The sequence below is a fragment of the Chamaea fasciata genome, unplaced genomic scaffold (assembly GCF_029207755.1).
Source record: "Chamaea fasciata isolate MVZ Bird 193981 ecotype frontalis unplaced genomic scaffold, bChaFas1.0.hap1 SCAF_499, whole genome shotgun sequence".
NCBI lineage: Eukaryota > Metazoa > Chordata > Aves > Passeriformes > Sylviidae > Chamaea > Chamaea fasciata.
Window position 1 is genome coordinate 1454 of NW_027094584.1, and position 22692 is coordinate 24145.

The following is a 22692-nucleotide window of genomic DNA, read 5'->3' on the forward strand; positions in this document are numbered from 1 at the left end:
TAAACCCAAATCCCGCCTTTTTTCCCCTCTTATTTTTTCCTGTTTTTGGCCGGTTTTGACCCAAATCTCCCCGATTTTTGGGGCACTTTTTCACTTTTCCCCCCCAGTTTTTTCCCATTTCCCCCATTTTTTTCCCCGTCTTTATCCCAATTTTCCTCCTTTATTTTTTCCTTTTTCTTTTATTTTTTTTCCCGATTTTTTCCCCGGTATTTTTTTCTCCAATTTTCCTTTTTTCTTTTATTTTTTTTCCCGATTTTTTCCCCGATTTTTTTTCTCCAATTGTCCTTTTTTTCCCCCCGTTTTTCCCCCCAAATTTCCCCCCGATTTTCTCAATTTTTCCCCCTTTTCCCCCCCATTTTTTTTCTCCCCCGTTTCCGCAATTTTCCCACAATCCCAATTTTTCCCTTTCCCACACGAAACCCACCCCAAAAAAAAAGTCTCAAAAAATCACAATTTTCGTACACAAAAAGCACCGAAATCTTTAAATTTCCACATTTTCCCCGTTTCCACCTTTTTTTAATCCCGATTTTCCCCCTTTTCCCCCAATCCCGATTCTCTCCCTCCCAAAAAAAAACCCCAAAATTGCCCCAAAAAACCCCAAAATTCCCATTTTTGAACCATTTTCTTCCCAAAAATCACCGAATTTATTAAATTTTACCATTTCTCCCTTTTTTAACCCAATTTTCCCCCGTTTTTTCCCCTCTCCTCCAAAAACCCCCAAAACCAAAAATTTAAAAATGCCCCGAAAACCCCACAAAATTCCCGTTTTAAAACCGTTTTTCGCCACAAAAAATCACCAAAATCATGATTTTTTTTGCCCGTTTTCTCCCTTTTTTCACCCAAATTTTCCCCCTCTCCCCCTTCCACCAACCCCTCCCCTAAAAAAACCCCCCAAACCCCCAAAATTCCCATTTTTTTTACCCATTTTCATCACAAAAAATCGCCACATTTATTATATTTTACCATTTCCCCCTTTTTTAACCAAATTTCTCCCCTTTTTCCCCAATTTTTTTCCCCTTTTTCCCCAAATTTCCCGTTTTTCCTCCCTCTTCCCCCCTCCACCAACCCTCCCCAAAAAAACTCCCCAAAAACCCCCAAAATTCCTTTTTTTTACCCCATTTTTACCCCCAAATCCACCAAAAATAACATTTTTTTACCATTTCCCCCCCCTTTTCCACCAAAAAATTCCCTTTTTCCCCCCCAAATTTCCCCTTTTTCTCTCCCTCTTCCCCCCTCCACCAACCCCCCCCAAAACCCCCCCCAAAAACCCCCAAAATTCCCTTTTTTACCCCATTTTTACCCCCAAATCCACCAAAAATAACATTTTTTACCATTTCCCCCCCCTTTTCAACCCAAAATTTCCCTTTTCCCCCCAAATTTCCCTTTTCCCTCCCTCTTCCAACCCCCCCAAAAAATCCCCCCCAAAACCCCCCAAACTCCCATTTTTTACCATTTTTCCACCCCCCCAAAACCCCCGAAATTACCAATTTTTTTGCCCATTTCCCCCATTTTTCAACCCAAAATTTCCCCCCTTTTTTTCCCCCCCCCTCCCCCTTCCTTCCTCCCCGAAAACTCCCCAAAATCACCAAATTTCTGCTTTTCTCCCCAAAATCGGGAGTTTTTGCGCGGCCGCCCCGTTGGCCCCGCCCACCGTGGGTCTCGTATTGACGCCTGGGGCAGCGGCACGATCGTCACGGTGTCCAGCGGTGAGTCCCCGACCCCGAAATCGCCGGGTTTTCACCCAAAAAAATCCAAAAAATTTCGAAATTTTTCCGTGTCCGAAAACGGAAAAAATTAAAATTTGGAAATTTTTAGGGGTGGGGGGTTTTTGGAGCGGAAAATTTTGATTTTTTGGGGCTGAAAAATTTGAATTTTGGGGCTGAAAAATTTGAATTTTTGGGGCGGAAAGTTTTGGATTTTTGGGGCTGAAAAATTTGAATTTTTTGGGCTGAAAATTTTGAATTTTTGGGGCAGAAAATTTGGATTTTTGGATCTGAAAAATCTGGATTTTGGGGGCTGAAAATTTTGACATTTTTTGGGCTGAAAAATTTGGATTTTTGGGGCTGAGAATTTTGTATTTTTCGGGCTGAAAATTTGATTTTTAAATTATTTTTTTCGGCCAAAAATTGGGGATTTTTTGGGGTTGAAAATTTAGATTTTTGGGGGGGGGCAGAATTTGGGGTTTGGGGGTTTTTTGAGTGAAAAATTGAAAATTTTTGGGTCGGAAAATGGGATTTTTGGGCTGAATATTTGGATTCTTGGGGCTGAAAATTTGGAGTTTTTAGGGGCTGAAAATTTGAAATGTTTGGGCTGAAAAATTGAATTTTTAGAGGTCAGAAAATTTGGGATTTTTTGGGTAAGATTTTGGGGGTTTTTTTGGGCGGAAAAACTGAATTTTTGGGCTGAAAAACTGAATTTTTTGTGGCCAGAAAATGAGATTTTTTTTCGGCCGAAAATTAATTTTTTTAGGGCTGAAAAATTGAAAATTTTGGGCTGAAAATTTGAAATTTTTTTGCCAGAAATTGATAATTTTTGGGGCTGAAAACTTTGGATTTTTTTGACCCCAAAATTTGGGGTTTTTCGTTAAAATTTGGGGGGTTTTGGGGGGGCTGAAAAAATTAAATTTTTTCGGTCTGAAAAAATGAATTTTTTTGGCCTGAGAAACTGGATTATTTTGTCTGAAAAAAAAATCGAACTTTTTGGCAGAAAAAATTGGTCAGAAAATTTAAAACTTTTCAGTCCGAAAAATTCGAATTTTTCCGTCCTAAAAATTGAAATTTTCGGGGCTGAAAAAAATTTGAATTTTTTTCGGCCCAAAATTTGAATTTCCTGGGTCCAAATTTCGATATTTTGGGGGTTTTTTATTAGACTTGAATCGGGGGGGAAAAAATGAATTTTTGGGTGAATTTTTGGCTAAAAATTTTGAATTTTTAGGGGTTTTTTAATGGTGAATTTTGGGCAAAATGTGAAAAAAAGGAAATTAAATTGGGGTAAAACGGGGAGAAATTGGTTAAAATAGAGAGAAAATGGGAGAAAAAGAAAAGAAATGAAATTTGAAATGAGATAAAAAAAGAGAAAATTGAGGAAAAAATAGGAAAATGAGCAAAAAGAGGAAAAAATAAGAAAAATTGACAAAAAAATGAGAAAAAAGTGGAAAAAATTAAAGAAAAAATTAGAAAATTTAGAGAAAAAATTGAGGGGAAAATGAGAGAAACGGAGAAAAAAATGAGGGGAAAATTGAGAAAAAATTGAGAAGAAAATGAGAAGAAATGATCAAAAATGGAGAAAAACCAGAAAAATACTTCGGAGTAACAATTGAGGGGAAAAAAGGAGGAAAAAAAAAACAAATTTGAGAAAAAAATTGAAAATAAAGAGCGAAAAATAAAAGAGAAAAAAATGACGAGGAAACATTGAAAAAACTTGAAAAGGGAGAAGGAAAATATGGAAAAATCAAAAATTAAAATCAAAAGATATTAAAAATAATTCGGGTTTAATTAATGAAAGGGGAGATTAAAATATTTCAAATAGGTCAAAGATAAAAACGCCGGAAATTAAATTGGAAATCGAATTAAAATGAAATAAATGAAATTCAAATGAGGGAATTGAAATTGAAATGAAATTAAAAGAAATCAAATTAAAATGAGTAAATCTAATTTAATTCAGTTTAAATTAATTTACTGGGAAAAAATTCTATCAAACCAAATTAATTCGAATTCTGTCAATTGGATTTAATTAAACCGAATTAAATTCTAGGAAATGAAATCAAATAGAATTAAATGGAATTAAATTAACTTGAATTAAATTGAATTGAATTGAATTAAATCCAGTGAAATAAATGAAATCGAATTTAGTGGAATGAAATCAAATCGAATCACGTTAAATGATATTAAATTAAATCAAATGAAATCAAATCAAATCAAATTAAAAGAAATAAAATCAATCAAAGAAATAAAATCAATAAAAGAAATAAAATCAATCAAAGAAATAACATCGAAAAAAGGAGGGGGAAAAATAATTAAAATCTTTTTTAAATTTCCGACATTTAAAAACCCGATTAAAAATCAATTAAAGCTCAATTAAAAAAAAAAACAAATTAAAACCTTTTTTTTTTCCCCCCCCACCCTCGAAAAAAACTCGAAAATTTTCACCCGAAAACGAAACTGACCCGAAAAGGGGAAATTCGGCCCCAAAAAAAGAACGGAACGGTTTCGAAAACAACAAAAAAAAGGAGAAGTTTTGGGTTTTTTTGGGCGAAATTTCCCCTTTTTTGGGGGGCGGGGGGTTGAAAAACAACACCTGGGGAGGCGGGAATTGTTAAAAAAAATCGAAATTTTGGGGCAAATTCGGGGCGAAAAAATTTGAATTTCGGGGGGGAAAAAATTTGAATTTCGGGGGGAAAAAATTTGAATTTCGGGGGGAAAAAATTTGAATTTCGGGGGGAAAAAAATTTGAATTTCGGGGCGAAAAAATTTGAATTTCGGGGTGAAAAAAAATTGAAATTGGGGCTGAGTCCGGGCAAAAAATAAAAATCGAATTTTTGGGGCGAGAATCGGGTTAAAAATGAGAAATTTTTTGGGGGGAAAAAGTTGAATTTTTGGGGGAGAAAAAATCGGGTGAAAAAATGAGAATTTTTTTTTTGGTGCGGCCAAAATCCCGAATTTTTAAAGGGAATAAATTGAATTTTGGGGTGAAAAACTGAGATTTCATTTCATGGGTTTTTATTTAATGGAGTTAATTGGTTTTAATTGGGGTTTGAGTTTTAATTGAATTTTAATTGAATTTTATTGACATTTAATTGAATTTTAATTGGGTTTAAGCCACGTTTAATCGCTCTAATTAATTGAGGTTTAATTGAGTTTTAATGGGCGGTCATTGAATTTAATTGGGTTTTAATTGAGTTTTAATTGAATTCTAATTGAATTTCAAGTGAATTCTAATTGAATTTCAAGTGAATTTTAATTGAATTTCAAGTGAATTTTAATTGACTTTTAATTGGGTTTAAGCCACGTTTAATCGCTCTAATTAATTGAGGTTTAACTTAGTTTTAATTGAGATTTAATTGAATTTTCGGGGATTTTTTTTTTCCCCAATTTTGAGAAATTTTAACTCGGTTTTAATTGAATTTTAATGGAATTTTAATGGAATTTCGATTGAATTTCAATTGGGTTTTATCAATTTTTAATCCCTTTAATTAATTTTGGTCGCTTTTAATTGATTTGATTGGCTCAAGTCGAGGTTCTTAATTGAATTTTAATCGATTTTAATTTGCTTTGATTTGGCTTAGTTCATTTTAATTGTTTTTATTTGCTTGAAACTGAGTTTTAATTGGATTTTATTGAGCCGAATTTTAATTAATTTAATCGGTTTTAATCAGTTTTAGGTTCGTTTCAATTGGCTTTAATTAACTTTAATTGGTTTGAATTGATTTTCTCACTGTTTAATCGATTTTTAGAGATTTTGTTCCATTTTAATTGGTTTTAATTCGGTTTTAATTGAGGTTTTTAATCGACTTTTAATCAATTTTATTCGGCTTTTAATTCGGTTTAAGTGATTTCAACAGGATTTAGCCCACTACTAACGGGCTTAATTGAATTAATCGGATTTAATTGATTTTTAATTGGTTTTCATTGAATTAATCGGGTCTAATTGGTTTTTAATTGGCTTCTAATAGGATTAATTCGGTTTTAATCAGTTTTAATTGGATTTAATGGAATTAATTGGGTTTTAATTGGTTTTAATCAGTCTTTAATAAGATTAATTAGGTTTTAATTGGTTTTAATTGGTTTTTAGTACGACTAATTTGATTTTAATTGGTTTTAATTTGTCTTCGTAAAATTAATTAGTTTTTAATTGTTTTTTTATAGGATTAATTGGGTTTTAATTGGTTTTAAATGGGTGTTAGCAAAATTAATTAGTTTTAATTGGTTTTTGATAGGATTAATTGGGTCTTGATTGGTTTTAATTGGTTTTATTAGATCTTAATCCTTTCATCAGATGATTCATTGGATTTATTAGGTTTCAATGGAATTAACCAGATTATTAATTAGATTGATCGAATTTAATGGCTTTGATTAGACCTGAGAGGCTTTCATCGATTATTGATCGATTATTAATCGATTTAATAATTAATTATTCTTAATAATTAACTAGGAATCACTAATAATTAACATTAATTAACGGGAATTAGGGAATTATTAGGGGCTAATGACGGGGCTTAATTGCAATTAACGAGAGGAGTTAATGGTCGGGGATGGGGGTTTGGTTTGAACTGGGTTTTACTGGTTTGTACTGGTTTGGACTGGTCACATACTGGTCTGTACTGGTCTGTACTGGTCAAGCTGGGGCGGCCGGGACTGGTCCCGTACTGGTCTATACTGGTCTAGACTGGTCCCAGCTCATACTGGTCCATACTGGTCTGTACTGGTCAAGCTGGGGTGGCCGGGACTGGTCCCGTACTGGTCTATACTGGTCTGGACTGGTCAAGTTGGGGGAGCCGGGGGTGCTGGGACTGGTCCCGTACTGGTTTATACTGGTCTGGACTGGTCCCAGCTCATACTGGTCTGTACTGGTCTGTACTGGTCAAGCTGGGGCAGCCGGGACTGGTCCCGTACTGGTTTATACTGGTCTAGACTGGTCCCAGCTCATACTGGTCTGTACTGGTCTGTACTGGTCAAGCTGGGGTGGCCGGGACTGGTCCCGTACTGGTTTATACTGGTCTGGACTGGTCCCAGCTCATACTGGTCTGTACTGGTCTGGACTGGTCAAGCTGGGGGTGCCGGGACTGGTCCTGTACTGGTTTGGACGGATCTGGACCGGTCTGGACTGGTTCCATACTGGTTTGGACTGGTCCCAGCTCACACCAGTCCTGTACTGGTTTGTACTGGTCTGTACTGGTCAAGCTGGGGCAGAGGGGGGTGCCTGTACTGGTCCTGTACTGGTTTGTACTGGTCTGGACTGGTCCCAGCTCATACTGGTCCGTACTTGTTCTATACTGGTCCATACTGGTCTGTACTGGTCAAGCTGGGGCAGCAGGGGGTGCTGGGACTGGTCCCGTACTGGTCTGGACTGGTTTGAACCGGTCCCAGCTCATACTGGTCCTGTACTGGTCTATACTGGTCAAGCTGGGGCAGTGGGGGATGCCTGTACTGGTCCCTTACTGGTTTTTACTGGTCTGGACCGGTCCCAGCTCATACTGGTCTGTACTGGTCTGTACTGGTCAAGCTGGGGGTGCCGGGACTGGTCCCGTACTGGTTTATACTGGTCTGGACTGGTCCCAGCTCATCCTGGTCTGTACTGGTCTGTACTGGTCAAGCTGGGGCAGCCGGGACTGGTCCCGTACTGGTTTATACTGGTCTGGACTGGTCCCAGCTCATACTGGTCTGTACTGGTTTGTACTGGTCAAGCTGGGGCAGCCGGGACTGGTCCCGTACTGGTTTATACTGGTCTGGACTGGTCCCAGCTCATACTGGTCTGTACTGGTCTGTACTGGTCAAGCTGGGGGTGCTGGGACTGGTCCCGTACTGGTTTATACTGGTCTGGACTGGTCCCAGCTCATCCTGGTCTGTACTGGTCTGTACTGGTCAAGCTGGGGCAGCCGGGACTGGTCCCGTACTGGTTTATACTGGTCTGGACTGGTCCCATACTGGTCTATACTGGTCTATACTGGTCAAGCTGGAGCAGCGGGGGGTGTCTGTACTGGTCCCGTACTGGTTTATACTGGTCTGGACTGGTCCCAGCTCATACTGGTCTGTACTGGTTTGTACTGGTCAAGCTGGGGGTGCTGGGACTGGTCCTGTACTGGTTTATACTGGTCTGGACCGGTTCCAGCTCATACTGGTCCATACTGGTTTGTACTGGTCAAGCTGGGGCAGCGGGGGATGCCTGTACTGGTCCCGTACTGGTTTATTCTGGTCTGGACTGGTCCCAGCTCATCCTGGTCTGTACTGGTCTGTACTGGTCAAGCTGGGGCAGCCGGGACTGGTCCCGTACTGGTTTATACTGGTCTGGACTGGTCCCAGCTCATACTGGTCTATACTGGTCTGTACTGGTCAAGCTGGGGGTGCCGGGACTGGTCCCGTACTGGTTTTTACTGGTCTGGACTGGTCCCAGCTCATCCTGGTCTGGACTGGTCTATACTGGTCTATACTGGTCAAGCTGGGGGTGCTGGGACTGGTCCCGTACTGGTTTATACTGGTCTGGACTGGTCCCAGCTCATACTGGTCTGGACTGGTCTGTACTGGTCAAGCTGGGGCAGCAGGGCATGCTGGGACCGGTCCTGTACTGGTCTGGACCGGTCCCAGCTCATACTGGTCCATACTGGTCCATACTGGTCCATACTGGTCTGTAACCCCCCAGAAAACTCCAGAAAAAAAAAAAACCCTTAAAAAACCCCAAAATTCCGCCGTAATCCCGTCAATTTTCGCCAAATTTTCACCGATTTTCGCCGAATTTTTTTTTCCCCCCTCTCCCTCAGCCTCTCCCCGCGCCCCGGACCTGTTCCCCCTCTCGCCCTGCGGAGCGTCCTCCCTTTTCTCCGTGGGCTGCGTGGCCGTGGGATTCCTGCCGGGCCGCCTGGGCTTCTCCTGGAGCGACCGCGACAACGTCAGCGCCGCCGGCGTCGCCGTCTTCCCGCCGGTGCCGGAACGTTCCGGAACTTTCCTGGCGGTTTCCAGGTTGGGCATGGAGTTGGAGCAGGGGAAATCCCGGCAACCCTTTTGGTGCCGGGCGGAGCATCCCAAAGGGAGGAGGAGCGTGCAGGTGTCCAACCCAGGTGAGGTGGAAAAAAAAAAACCAGCCGGGAAATGTCCGAAACGAGCTGAAAAAAATGAATCCCAAAAAAAATCCTCCAAATTGTCCCCAAAAAATTGTCCCGAATATCCTCGGAATCGTCCCCGAATAATATCCCAAAGATCTCAAAAATTTACCCCCGAAAATAACGTCCCGAGGATCCCTCCCCCCCCCCCAAAAAAAAAATTTAATCCAAAAGATAAAAATGTCCAAAATATTCCCCCCAAAAAAACCAACCCGGAAAAATTTACCCCAAATACGAACCCAAAGAAACGAGCCCGAAAAATTAACGGAAACGTCCAAAAAAAAAATTATCCCCAAATAACGTTTTAAATATCCCGAAAATAAACCCGAAAAATGAACCCGGAAAAGCGAAGCGAAAAAAGTCCCAAAATTCCTCCAAACGTTCCCAAAAAATTATCCCAAATAAAGTCCCAAACATCCCGAAAATGAACCCCCCCCCCCAAAAAAATTAACCCAAATGCCGCAAAAATTTGTCCCAAAAATGATCTCGAATGTCCCAAAAAAGAATCCCCCAAAATTAGAGTAAATGATGTCCAAAATATCCCAAAATGAACCCAAAAAAATGATCCCAAATGTCCCGAAAATGAGCCCAAAAAATGAACCCAAATGTCTCGAAAATTGTCCCAAATAATGTCCCAAAAATCTCAAAAATGAACCCAAAAATGAGCCCGAAAAATTAACCAAAATGTCCCAAAAATTGTCCCAAATAATTTCCCAAAGATCCCAAAAATGAACCCAAAAATGAGCCCCAAAAATGATCCCAAATGTCCCAAAAAATTGAGCCCAAAGAATGTCCCAAATATCCCAAAAATGAACCCAAAAATGAGCCCGAAAAATTAACCAAAATGTCCCAAAAATTGTCCCAAATAATTTCCCAAAGATCCCAAAAATGAACCCAAAAATGAGCATGAAAAATTAACCAAAATGTCCCAAAAATTGTCCCAAATAATTTCCCAAAGATCCCAAAAATGAACCCAAAAATTGTCTGAAATAATGTCCCAAATATCCCAAAATTGAACCCAAAAATGATCCCAAATGTCCCCAAATTATCCCGATTATCCCAAAAAATTATCCCAAAAAATTATCCCAAATAATATTCCGATGATTTTGACGTTTTCCTTCCGAATTTTACACTTTTCCTTCCCAAATTTTAGGATTTTCCCGCCCCAAATTTTTCAGATTTTCCCTCCCCAATTTCGAGAGTTTCCTTCCAAAATTTCCAGGTTTCTCCTCCCAATTTTAAAGATTTTCCTCCGAAATTTTAGGGATTTTCCCTTCCCAAATTTTTAGAAATTCCCCCCCCCCCCAAAAAAAAAATTTTAAAGTTTTTCTTCCCAAATTTTGAGATTTTCCTTCCCAAATTTTGAGATTTTCCTTCCCAAATTTTGAGATTTCTCTTCCCAAATTTTGAGATTTCTCTTCCCAAATTTCAGGACTTTCCTCCCAAATTTTGAGATTTCTCTTCCCAAATTTTAGGGATTTTTTTCCCCTCCGAAATCTTTGCGATTTTCCTTCCCAAATTTTTAGGATTTTCCCTCCCAAATTTTTTAGGATTTCCTCCGAAATTTTTTTTAGGATTTCCTCCTGAATTTTAGGATCTTCCTTCCCGAATTTTAAAGTCCCAAATCTTACAATTTTCTCTCCTGAATTGTAAGATCTTTTTTTTCCCCTCCAAAATTTTAAAGATTTTTTTTTTTTCTTCCCAAATTTTGAGATTTTCCCTTCCCGAATTTCAGGATTTTTTTTTTTTCCCTCCCAAATTTTGAGATTTTCCTCCCGAATTTTTTTTTTTTCCCCTCCCAAATTTTTTTAGGATTTTCTTCCCCAACTTTTTAAGGTTTTTCTCCCTGAATTTTACAATTTTTTCCCTCCCCAGGTCCCGGCGCCCTGATCCCCGTGACCCCCGTGCTCACCCTCCACCCCCCGTCCCGCGAGGAATTCCAAGGTCCCTACCGGAACTCCACCCTCCTCTGCCGGATCCGCGGGCCCCGCCCGCGCCCCGGCCACGCCCACATCCGCTGGCTGCGCAATGGGAGCCCCGTCCTGGAAGGCTCCGCCTCCCCGGAAGCGCCGGCGGCCACGGAAACTTCCGGAATCTTCGTCACCGGAAGCCGGCTGGTGGTGACGGAGGCCGAGTGGGAACGCGGCGACGTCTTCACCTGCGAGGCCGAGCAGGAGGCCAGGAACACCAGCAAGGCCATGGAGTGCGGATGTGAGTTCTGGATATTTTTTTTTTGGGGAAAAAAAATGAGGGATTTGGGGTTCGGGGGGGAAAAAATGTGAAAAATTTGGGGTTTTTCCTGAGGGGGGGGGAAAAAAAAATTGGGGTTTTAGGGTCGTTTTTGGGGGAAAAAAAATGAAAGAAAAAATTGGGGTGGTTTTTTGGGGGGAAAAAAAAGAAATTTGGGATTCGGGTTTGGTTTTGGAGAAAGAAAACCAAAAAAAAACTTAAAAATAAGAAAAATTTGGGGGTTTTGGGACGTTTGGGGACAAAAACAAAAGAAAAACTCTTCCAGTTGACCAATGGGTGAACACCGACGACAATTTTGGGTGGAAACCACCAAAAATCATCAAATTTTGTCCAGTTGACCATTGGCTCAACAAAAACCCGATCATTTTGGGTGGAAACCACCCAAAACCATCATTGAGGCTCTTCCAGTTGACCAATGGGTCAACACCGACGATAATTTTGGGTGGAAACCACCAAAACCCATCAAAACTCTTCCAGTTGACCAACGGGTCAACACCGACGATAATTTTGGGTGGAAACCACCAAAACCCATCAAAACTCTTCCAGTTGACCAACGGGTCAACACCGACGATAATTTTGGGTGGAAACCACCAAAACCCATCAAAACTCTTCCAGTTGACCAACGGGTCAACACCGACGATAATTTTGGGTGGAAACCACCAAAACCCATCAAAACTCTTCCAGTTGACCAACGGGTCAACACCGACGATAATTTTGGGTGGAAACCACCAAAAAACCACGGAGGACCTCCCAGTTGACCCCTCATTTCCCCGCAGACGGCGACCAACCCCTTGGCGCCGCCGACATCCGGGTGGACGTGGTGCCGCCCGTCTTCGCCGACATCTTCGTGGAGCAGTCGGCCCGGCTGACGTGCCGCGTGTCCAACATGGCCGGCGGCGGCGAGGGCCTGGAGGTCACGTGGTTGAAGGAGGACGGTGAAGTTCTGGCCACCAAGACGTCGCCGCCGTCGCTGCAGGCCAACGGGCTGTTGGCGGCCGAGGGCGTGGCCACGGTCAGCGTCGAGGCCTGGGAGTCCAGGCAGCAGTTCACGTGCCGCGTGTCCCACCCGGAGCTGCTGTTCCCCAAGGAGGTGACGATGAGGAAGACGATGGGTGAGTGACGAGGGAGGGTGGGGGAGAAAGGAAAAAAAAAAAAACAAAACAAAACAAAAAAATTCGGGGAGGAATCGGGCGGAGTTTGAGGCCAAGATGGCGGGAAATTGGGTTGGGTTGGAATCCAAGATGGCCGAAAGTTGAGGTTGGGTTGGGAATCCAAGATGGCGGAAAATTGGGTTGGAGTTAGAATCCAAGATGGCGGAAAATTGAATTTGGAATCCAAGATGGCCGAAAGTTGGGGTTGGAATCCAAGATGGCCGAAAGTTGAGGTTGGGTTGGGAATCCAAGATGGCCAAAAATTGAATTTGGAATCCAAGATGGCCGAAAGTCGGAGTCGGGTTGGGCTGACGGAAAAATTAGGAATTTTTTTTTTTTTCTCATTTATTCCCATTTATTTCCCCATTTATTCCCATTTTTTCCCATTTATTCCCATTTCTTTCCATTTATTTCCATTTATTTTCCTATTTATTCCCCATTTATTTCCCCATTTATTCCCATTTTTCTCCCCATTTATTTCCCCATTTATTCCCATTTTTCTCCCCATTTATTTCCCCATTTATTCCCCATTTATTCCCATTTATTTCCCCATTTATTCCTCATTTATTCCCATTTTTTCCTCATTTATCCACATTTATTCCCATTTATTTCCCCATTTATTCCCCCTTTTTCCCCATTTATTCCCATTTATTTCCTTATTTATTCCCCATTTTTCTCCCCATTTATTTCCCCATTTATTCCCCATTTATTTCCCCATTTATTCCCCATTTATTTCCCCATTTATTCCCCATTTTTTTCTCATTTATTCCCATTTATTTCCCCATTTATTCCCCATTTATTCCCCATTTATTTCCCCATTTATCCCCATTTATTTCCCCATTTATTCCCCGTTTATCCCCATTTTTCTCTCCATTTATTCCCATTTATTTCCCCATTTATTCCCCATTTATTCCCCATTTTTCTCCCCATTTATTCCCATTTTTCTCCCCATTTATCCCCATTTATTCCCATTTATTTCCCCATTTATTTCCCCATTTATTCCCCATTTATCCCCATTTATCCCCATTTATTCCCATTTATCCCCATTTATTTCCCCATTTATCCCCCTTTTTTCCCCATTTATTCCCATTTATTTCCCCGTTTATTTCCCCATTTATTCCCCATTTCTCTCCCCATTTATTTCCCCATTTATTCCCCATTTATCCCCACTTATTCCCATTTATTTCCCCATTTATCCCCATTTATTCCCATTTATTTCCGCATTTATTTCCCCATTTCTCCCCATTTATTCCCATTTATTTCCGCATTTATTTCCCCATTTCTCCCCATTTATTCCCATTTATTTCCGCATTTATTTCCCCATTTCTCCCCATTTATTCCCATTTATTTCCGCATTTATTTCCCCATTAATTCCCATTTTTCTCCCCATTTATTCCCATTAATTCCCATTTATTTCCCCATTTATTCCCCATTTATCCCCCTTTGTTCCCCATTTATTCCCATTTATTTCCCCGTTTATTTCCCCATTAATTCCCATTTTTCTCCCCATTTATTCCCATTTATTCCCATTTATTCCCATTTATTCCCCACCTCCACCCATTCCCCTTTACCTCCCCCCTTCCATTTCGACCCACTTCCCCCTCACCTTATCCCCGCTCATCCCCGCGCTTCATTTCCGTTTCCGCCCGAATTTTTTCCCCCCCTTTTCCCCCCATTCCCCCCCTTTTTTTTTTTTTTTTCCCAAAATCCCCTTTTCTCACCCCAAACTTTTCATTCCAGCCCCCGACGCTTCCCCGCCTTCCCTCTACCTGCTGCCTCCCCCCGCCGACCAACTCCGCCGCCGCACCTGGGCCACCCTCACCTGCCTGGCCAACGACTTCAACCCGCCCGAGCTCTTCCTCCAATGGCTGAAGGACGGCCAGCCCCTCCCCCAGCACCGCGCCGTCACCTTCCGGCCACGCCCCGACGCCGGCCACGCCCCTTCCGGCCACACCCACCTGGCCGTCAGCACCTTGACGGTGCCGGCCGGCGAATGGGACGCCGGCCACGTCTTCACCTGCCTGGTGGGGCACGAGCGGTTGCCCTTGAGGTTGGCGCAGAAATCGCTGGATAAATCCGCCGGTAAACCCGCCAACGTCAACGTCTCGCTGGTTTTCAGCGACGCCGCCGCGGCGTGTTATTAAAATCCGGGGGGGGCGGGGTTTTTTTTTTTTTTTTAAAAAAATCGCACTTTTCTAGCCCAAAAAAAAAAAAAAAAAAATAAAAGTTTCGCCGGAAAAAAAAAAAAAAAGTGGATTTGCACCGAAAACGGCTTTTTTTTTTATTTTTATTTTATTTTTTTTTGGCTCGAAATTTGGGTGGGTTTTTTCTTTTCCTCCCCCTCCCCCCGATGTTTACAAGACCAAAAAAAAAAAGGGATTTTTGTTCCAAAAATTTGAAAGGGTGTTTTCACCCAAAACGGGTTTTTTTTCCCCGCCCGAATCGGCTTTTTTCGCCCCGAAGAACCTCGGTGTCAACGCTGTTTCCTCACCAAGAAATCCAAATTTACCCCAAAAACTCAGAGTTTTACCCCAAAAAAATCGGATTTTTCGCCAAGGCGACCCTGGTTTCCCAAAAACAACCTTTTTTCCCTCAAAAATGTCACTTTTCCCAAAAATTTCCCACTTTCCCCCACAAAATCTCCCCGTTTCTACCCCAAATCGACAACCCCCTGAATTCCATGCTGGATTCCCGCCTTTTTCCCCAAAAAATCCCAGATTTTCCCCAAAAAAACTCCCATTTTTTGGCAAAACCCTGACATTTTTCCCAAAAATTCCCCAGTTTCCCCCCAAAATCTCATCTTTTTCCCCCCCAAAATTTCATTTTTTGCACCCCAAACCCTCCCTCGTTTCTAAAATCCCCCGATTCCCATGCCGGAGTCCCGCTTTTCCCCCCAAAATACCTTTTTTTCCCCCAAAAAAACTCCCAATTTTTCTCCAAAACTCCCAATTTTTTCCCACCCCAAAAAACTCTGATTTCGATCCCCAAAATCCAGATTTTTTTCCCCTCAAAAATCCGATTTTTTTCCCCAAAATAACCTTTTTCCCCCCCCAAAAAATAAAGATTTTTTTCTCTCAAAAATCGCCGGGTTTTGGTTAAAAATTCCGTTTTTCCGCCCAAAACCCCCAAAATTCCCAATTTCGCGTCTCCCCTCTCGCCCAAAACCTCCAAAAAATGGTGAAAATTCCCCCAAAAAAACAGCAATTAAAGGAGTTTTCCCCTCAAAAAAAACCCCCAAAAAACCGGGAAATTTTGGGGTGGGATCGGGGGATTTTGGGATTCCCGAATTTCCCCAAATTACAAAACAAAAAAAAAATCAACGAAATTAGGTGGAATAAAGGGGGGAAAAAAAAGCCCCAAATTCCCACGATTTCACCCCAAAATTCATTTAAAATCCCCAAATTTCGTTTTTTTCCCCCCAAATCCATCAAATTCCCGAATTTCTCCCCCAAATTTTCCCAAATTCCCCGATTTTTTCCCCAAAAATTTGCTCGAATTTCACCATTTTTTCCCCCCAAAATCGAGGAAAATTTCCCCAATTTTCTTCCCCAAATTCCAATTTTTTTCCGAAATTTGGGGAATTTTGACCCAATTTCCCCCCCCCCCCCCCGCAATTCCTGAAATTCCCTCGGATTTTTTTTTTTTTTTGGGTTGAAAATCGCCGATTTTGGGAAAAAAAAAAAATTTGGGGCGAGGGGAGCGTTGAGGGTCGGCGGCCACCAGGGGGCGCTGCGGGACGAGAATTTTTGGGGCCAAAAAATCGCGAATTTGGGGCCAAAAAAATCGGAATTTTGGAGGAAAAAAATTCTAAATTTGGGCAAAAAAAATTCCGGATTTTGGGGAAAAAAAAATTTCCGGATTTTGGGACGAAATCCCCAAATCGGGTGGAAAAACCCCAAATTTTGGGTTAAAAAAATCCGATTTTTTTTTTGCGGTCAAAAAATTCCAAACTCTGCTGGAAAATTTTTGGGTTTTGGGTTAAAATCCTGGGATTTTGGGGTCAGGGTAGGAACGTGCAAAAATCGGCAGTTTTGGGTTAAAAATCTCCGAGTTTTGGGTTCTGGCGCCGAATATTCACGGAAATCCAATTTTTTACCTAAAAATCCGCGAATTTGGGCCAAAACCCCCCAAATTTTGGGGTCCAAATCCTCAAAATTTCGACCTAAAATCTCCGAATTTTGGCCCTACAATCCTCAAATTTCACCTCGAAAATTCCCAAGTTTGGGAGCAAAATCCTGAAACTTTTGACCCAAATTTTGGGTAAAAATCCCTCAATTTTTGACCCAAAACTCCCAAATTTTGGGTAAAAATCCCACAAATTTTGCATCTGGAGCTCCCAAAATTTCAGTTTAAAATACTTCAAATTTTGGGTAAAAATCCCCCAATTTTTGACCCAAAACTCCCAAATTTTGGGTTAAAATCCCTCAATTTCTGACCCAAAACTCCCAAAATTTCTGTTTAAAACACCTCAAATTTCAGGTTAAAATCTCCAGATTTTTGACCCAAAACTCCCAAAATTTCAGTTTAAAACACCTCAAATTTCGGGTTAAAATCCCCAAATTTTTGACCTGAAACTCCCAAAATTTCGGGTAAAAACCCCTCAAATCTTTGACCCAAACCTCCCGAAATTTCTGTTTAAAACACCTCAAATTTCGGGTTAAAATCCCCAAATTTTTGACCTGAAACTCCCAAATTTTAGGTTAAAAAAAACCCCTCCAATTTTTGACCCAAACCCCCCCAAATTTTGTCCTTAAAATCCCCAAATTTCGGCTCAAACCCCTCAAATCTTTGACCCGAACCTCCCGATTTTCCTTTTTTTGGGGTCAAACCCCTCAAATTTCAAATCAAACCCCCGAATTTCGCGCTAAAAAAACCCGATTTTTTTCCCCTAAAAATCCCAGTTTTTGGTTAAAAACGCCCCAAATTTGACGGAAATTTCGATTTTTTTTTCCCCAGCTCTGCTGGCCGAGGTCGCCCTGGAGGAGGACGAGGACCTGAACAACCTCTGGGCCACGGCCTCGACCTTCATCGTCCTCTTCATCCTCAGCCTCTTCTACAGCACCACCGTCACCCTCATCAAGGTACCCCAAATCCCCGGGTTTTCCACCCAAAAATCCCCAAATTCCTCCGTTTCGGGAGGCCAAAAAAAAAATCTTTTTTTTTTCCAAAAAAATTGCGAATTTTGGGCGGGAAAAATTCCCGGCTTTTTCCCACGGTTTTGCGGCCAAAATTTCCATTTTTTCCCTTTTTTTTTCCCCCCCCTGTTTTTGAAATGTAAAAATTCAATTTTTTTCTCCTGGTTCTACCCCCCCCCCAAAAAACAAACAAAAAAACTCCCCAAAAAACCCCAAAAATCCCAAATAAATCCCAAAAAAATCCCCAAAAAACCCCAAAAAACCCAAAACTCGGGGGTTTTTTTCTCCCTGGTTTTACCCACCCAGAAAAATTTCCCAAATTTTCTCTTAATTTTAACCCACCCAAAAAATTCCCGAATTTTCTCTTGATTTTAACCCACCCAAAAACTTCCCGAATTTTCCCTTAATTTTACCCCCCCCAAAACACCGATTTTTTTCCCCCCCAGTTTTACAATCAAAAATCCCAATTTTTTCTTTTTTCTCCTGGTTTCACCAAAAATTCACATTTTTTTCCCTCTTTTTCGTAGCCCAAAATTTACGATTTTCCTCTTGGCTTTTACGCCCCAAAAATTCCTTCTTTTTCTCCTGTTTTTTCACCCAAAATTTCCCGGTTTTCTCTCCATTTTACACCTCCCCCCCTCCCCAAAAAAATTCCCAATTTATCTCCTGGCCCAAAATTCCCCAATTTTTTTTTTCCCTGGAAAAAAATCCCAATTTCCCTCCCCCCGCGTTTTCCCTAAAATCCCAAATTTTCCCCCCAAAAAATCCCGATTTTTCCCCCATTTCCCCAAATCCCCCCAAATTAACGAATTTTCCCCCAAAATTAACGAATTTTCCCCAAAATTGGCAAATTTTCCCCCAAAATTCCCTTTTTTTCACTCCCTTTTTTTTTTTTCTCCATTTCCAGGTGAAATGACCCAAAACCGTCGGATTTCGCCCCAAATTCTGCCTCGAATTTCCCTCCTCCCCCTCCCCTTGTAAATATTCCCAAAAAAAACCCAAAATAAAGAAAATTTTCGATAATTTTAAACGATTTCTGGTGGATTCTCGTTCCTTTGGGATTCTGGGAGAAATTTGGGGAATTTTGGGGGGAATTTCGGGGAGAATTCGGGAAATTTTGGGGAAACTGGGGGGAAATTCTTTGGGGATTTTCGGGTGAATTTGGGGGAATTTGGGTGAATTTTGGGGGAAATTTGGGGAATTTGAGGGAATTTGGGGTGGAATTTTGGAAAAAATCAGAAAATTTTGGGGAAAATTTGGGAATTTCGGGGAAATTTGGGGAATTTGGGTGAATTTTGGGAAAATTCAGAAAATTTGGGGGAAAATTTGGGAATTTTGGCAGCAATTTGGGGAAATTGGGGGAATTCTGGGGAAATCTGGGGAATTTGTGGGAAATTTTGGGAGTTTCGGGGGAAAATTGGGGAATTTTGGGGGAAATTTGGGGAATTTTTGGGAGTTTCAGGGGAAATTTGGGGAAATTTGGGGAATTCGGGGGGATTTGGAGGATTTTTGGAGGAAAAAAGATTTGGGGGGTGTTTAAAAACTAAATTTTGGGGAGATTTTTGGAAATTTTGGGGTCCTGGGAGGGATTTTGGGCTCTCGGATGAAATTTGGGGTTTTTAAGGCGAATTTTGGGGGATTTTGGAAAATTTTGGGGGTTTGGGGGGGAATTTTTTTGGAATTCGGGTGAATTTTGGTGAATTTGGGAGAAATTCGGGGATTTTGGTGAAATTGGGTGGAATTTTGGGGAAATTTTGGGGGATTCGGAGCCGTTTTTGGGGGGCCGGACACAAAATTGGGTCAAAACCCCCCAAAATCGGATTTAAAAAACCCCAAAATTTGAGCAAATTCCCCCAAATTCGGGTCAAACTCTCTAAAATTGGGTGGAAAGTGTCAAAATCTGATTTAAAAAACCCCAAAATTGGCTCGGACGCCCCAAAATTGGGTCAAAACCCAAGAAATTGAAGCAAAATCCCTCAAAATTGGGTCAAAATTGGGGAAAAAACCCAAAATTGGGGGAAAAAAACCCAAAATTGGGCAAAAACCCCCAAAAATTTCATCAAAATTCATCAAAATCCCCCAAATCTGACCCAAATCGCACAAAATCAGATCAAGCCCCTCCAAACTGGGTCCAAACCCCCCAAAACTGGACAAAACCCCCGAAAAATCGTCAAAATCCGTCAAAACGCCCCAAACTGCCTCAAAAATCCCCAAATTTGACCCGAAACCCCCCAAAATTCGATCCAAACCCCTGGAAATCGGATCGAGACCGGCAAAATCGGATCGAACCCCTCAAACCTGGGCTCAAAACCCCCAAAATCGGTCAAAAACACCCCAAAATTCCTCAAAATCCCCCAAAACGCGCCGAAATCGCCCAAATTCCACCCAAAACCCTCAAAATTTTACCCCAAACCCCCCAAAAATTGAACCAAGAGCCCCCAATTCACCACGACCCTCCCAAAATTTCACGCCAAATCTCCATTTTTTGGGTCAGTTTGGCCCCAAAATTTGTGAGTTTTGGTGGATTTTTTGTCCGAAAAAATCGCCGTTTCCGGTCGGTTTTCGTCGGAATTTGATTTTTTTCGACCCCGAATTTTCTCACGGGAACTTTTTTTCGGGGCCCGGGACAAACAGGAAGCACCTGGGGGAAGTTTTTGGGGCCGAAAGTCTCGAATTGAGTCGATTTCGGGTCAAAACAACCCAAAAAAAAAGGGGAAACGAAACCAAATTGACCGAAATCGAGAAATTTCGAGGTGAAAAACACGAAATTTTTCGCTTGGGGGGGGGAGGGAAACGATGAGAACTTCGAGTTTTGGGCGATTTTTTTTGGGTGAGTTTTGCAGTTTTTTGGGGGAGCCGGAGAAAAATCGAAATTTTGGGGGATTGTGGCGAAATTTGGGGGTTTTTTGGAGAAGTTCGGGGCGATTTTTGAGGAAATTTTGGGGGGTTTTGGGTGTTTTGGGGGAATTTGGGGGTTTCGGGGGGATTTTGAGGGAGAAACGGGGGAAAAAATCGGGATTTTTTTTGGCCGATTTTGGGGGATTCTGGGGCGGAAATTTTTTAGGGCGAGAACGGTCCACGTATCAAATTTCGGGGGGGGCCGCGAATCGATTTCAAAATGAGGATTTTTAATGGAAAAACGGGTTTTTTAAATTAAAAAAATTGATTTGTTTAAAGGAAAAAAAAAAACGACGCAGAAACGACCCAAAAATTCGATTTTATTGCCCCGCCCCCCCTCCCCAAAAAAAACCTGAACAAAAAAATCAGAAAATTTCCCCAAAACGTCCCAAAAAATCTTCTTCTCCATCCAGGACCTCACAGCACCTGCGGATAAACGGGCGACATTTGCATAAATTTGCATAAATCTGCATAAATCTGCATAAATCTGCATAAATCAACTTAAGACCCTCAAGTTTTTAATTGAGAGTTGCGCAAATCCGCGTAAACCAATCAAACCTGCAAAAATAAAAAACTGATTAAAAAATCGGTTCGAATCAACCAGAATTCGCATAAATTCCGCATAAATTAACGCAAACTCTGAATAAATCCCGCGGGGGGAAGAAATTAACTTAAATTGTGCGTTAAATTAATGTAATTCTGCATAAATTAGAAGAAATTCTGCGTAAATTTGCATGATCCCGCCTTAAATTGGTGCAATTCCACGTAAATTAAAAGTTCTGCGTTAGATTCGTGCGATTCTGCGTAAATTGACACAAATTCTGCCCAAATTGACGCAGATTCCGCGTGAATTGAGGCGACGGCGTAAATTAACACGCGTTTTGCATCCGTCGGCGCAAATCCTGCCGGAATTAACCCAGACCTGCATCAATTACCGGGAAATTTGCACGAATCAGCGGAAATTTCGGGTTGAAATTGTTCACCTTGAAGAGGGTGACGCCGGTGCCGTAGCAGAGGCTGAGGAGGAAGAGGACGATGAAGGTGCCCGAGGTCCAGAGGGCGGAGTCTTCCGGCTCCTCCTCCCGCTCCGGCTCCGCCCCCAGCACCAGCCCCATGCAGGAACCTTCGGGGGCGAAAAACGGGGAAATTGGTTAAAAAAAAAAGACGGCGAAGAGAAACGACGACAAGATGGCGGACAAAATGGCGGCAAAAAAAAAAAATCCCGCAAAATCACGTTTTCCCTTTCCCCAGAATTCCACATTTCCTAAAATCCCGGTTTTCCCCCCCTCCGGGAAAAAAAATCGGCGTTTCCGCACCAAAATCCGCTGAAATCCACGCCTTCCACCCCAAATCGGCTTTCCCGCCCAAATCCTACTTTTCCCTCCTGAAAATTCCGGATTTTTCAGCGGAAAATTCACGAGTTTCACCCCAAAACTCCGATTTTATCCCCCGGGAAAAAGAAAAACAAACCCCACTCGAGGCGAAGTTGGATTTCTCAAAATTTTTATTTTCGGTTTCCAGAAATAATTGTTTGGGTTTTTTTTAAAATAACAGACGGTGTCGGAGTCGGCCAATCCCATCATGCCCCACGCCAATCCCATCATGCCCCACGCACGCAGGCCGAGGCGGTGCCGCCGCGCCGCCATCTTGGAATGTTCCGGAACCCCCAAAATCCGCCGTTTTTTCCCCTCCTAAAATTCGCATTTTTTGCTTCCGAAAAATCCATTTTTTCCCCCTCCTAAAATTCAGATTTTCCACCCCAAGATTGCGCATTTTTCCTCCTAAAATTCACGTTTTTTCCGTCCTAAAAATCCGCATTTTCCCTCCAAAAAATCCGCATTTTCCACGCCAAAAAATCCACATTTCCCCTCCCAAAAATCCGCATTTCCCCTCCTAAAATCCACATTTTCCCTCCTAACATCCACATTTTCCCTCCCAAAAATTCACTTTTTCCCTCCCAAAAATCCACTTTTTCCCTCCTAAAATTCAGATACTCCACCCCAAAAATCCACTTTTTTCCTTCTTTAAATCCGCATTTCCCCTCCCAAAAATTCACCTTTCCCCTCCGAAAAATCCACATTTTCCCTCCCAAAATCCACATTTCCCCTCCCAAAAATTCACCTTTTCCCTCCTAAAATTCGGATTTTCCACCCCAAAAATCCACTTTTCTCCTTCCTAAAATTCGCTTTTTCCCCTCCCAAAAATTCACTTTTTCCCTCCCAAAAATCCGCATTTTCCCTCTTAAAATCCACATTTTCGCTCCCAAAAATCCGCATTTTCCCTCCCAAAAATCCACATTTTCCCTCCTTAAATTCTCATTTTCCCTCCCAAAAATTCACCTTTCCCTCCTAAAATTCGGATTTTCCACCCCAAAAATCCACTTTTTTCCTTCCTAAAATTCGCTTTTTCCCCTCCCAAAAATTCACTTTTTCCCTCCCAAAAATTC

At 41.7% G+C, this 22692-nt stretch overlaps 2 gene segments (V, D, J or C); both read left to right on the top strand.

Moving 5' to 3' along the window:
- Window positions 1-1327: 1327 nt before the first annotated feature.
- Window positions 1328-22692, top strand: part of LOC136305577 (immunoglobulin heavy constant epsilon-like) — a gene marked incomplete at its 5' end in the record, with an annotated part of 47790 nt that continues 26425 nt past the window's right edge. The window contains 1 exon segment of the C gene segment in view: window positions 1328-1706. Within this exon segment, the coding sequence occupies window positions 1328-1706 (379 nt within the window).
- On the top strand, window positions 6251-18378 carry LOC136305576 (Ig mu chain C region-like). The segment is given in 7 exon segments: window positions 6251-6281; window positions 8474-8770; window positions 10688-11023; window positions 11839-12174; window positions 13954-14295; window positions 17170-17294; window positions 18256-18378. Coding segments are annotated over 7 exon segments (1476 nt in total).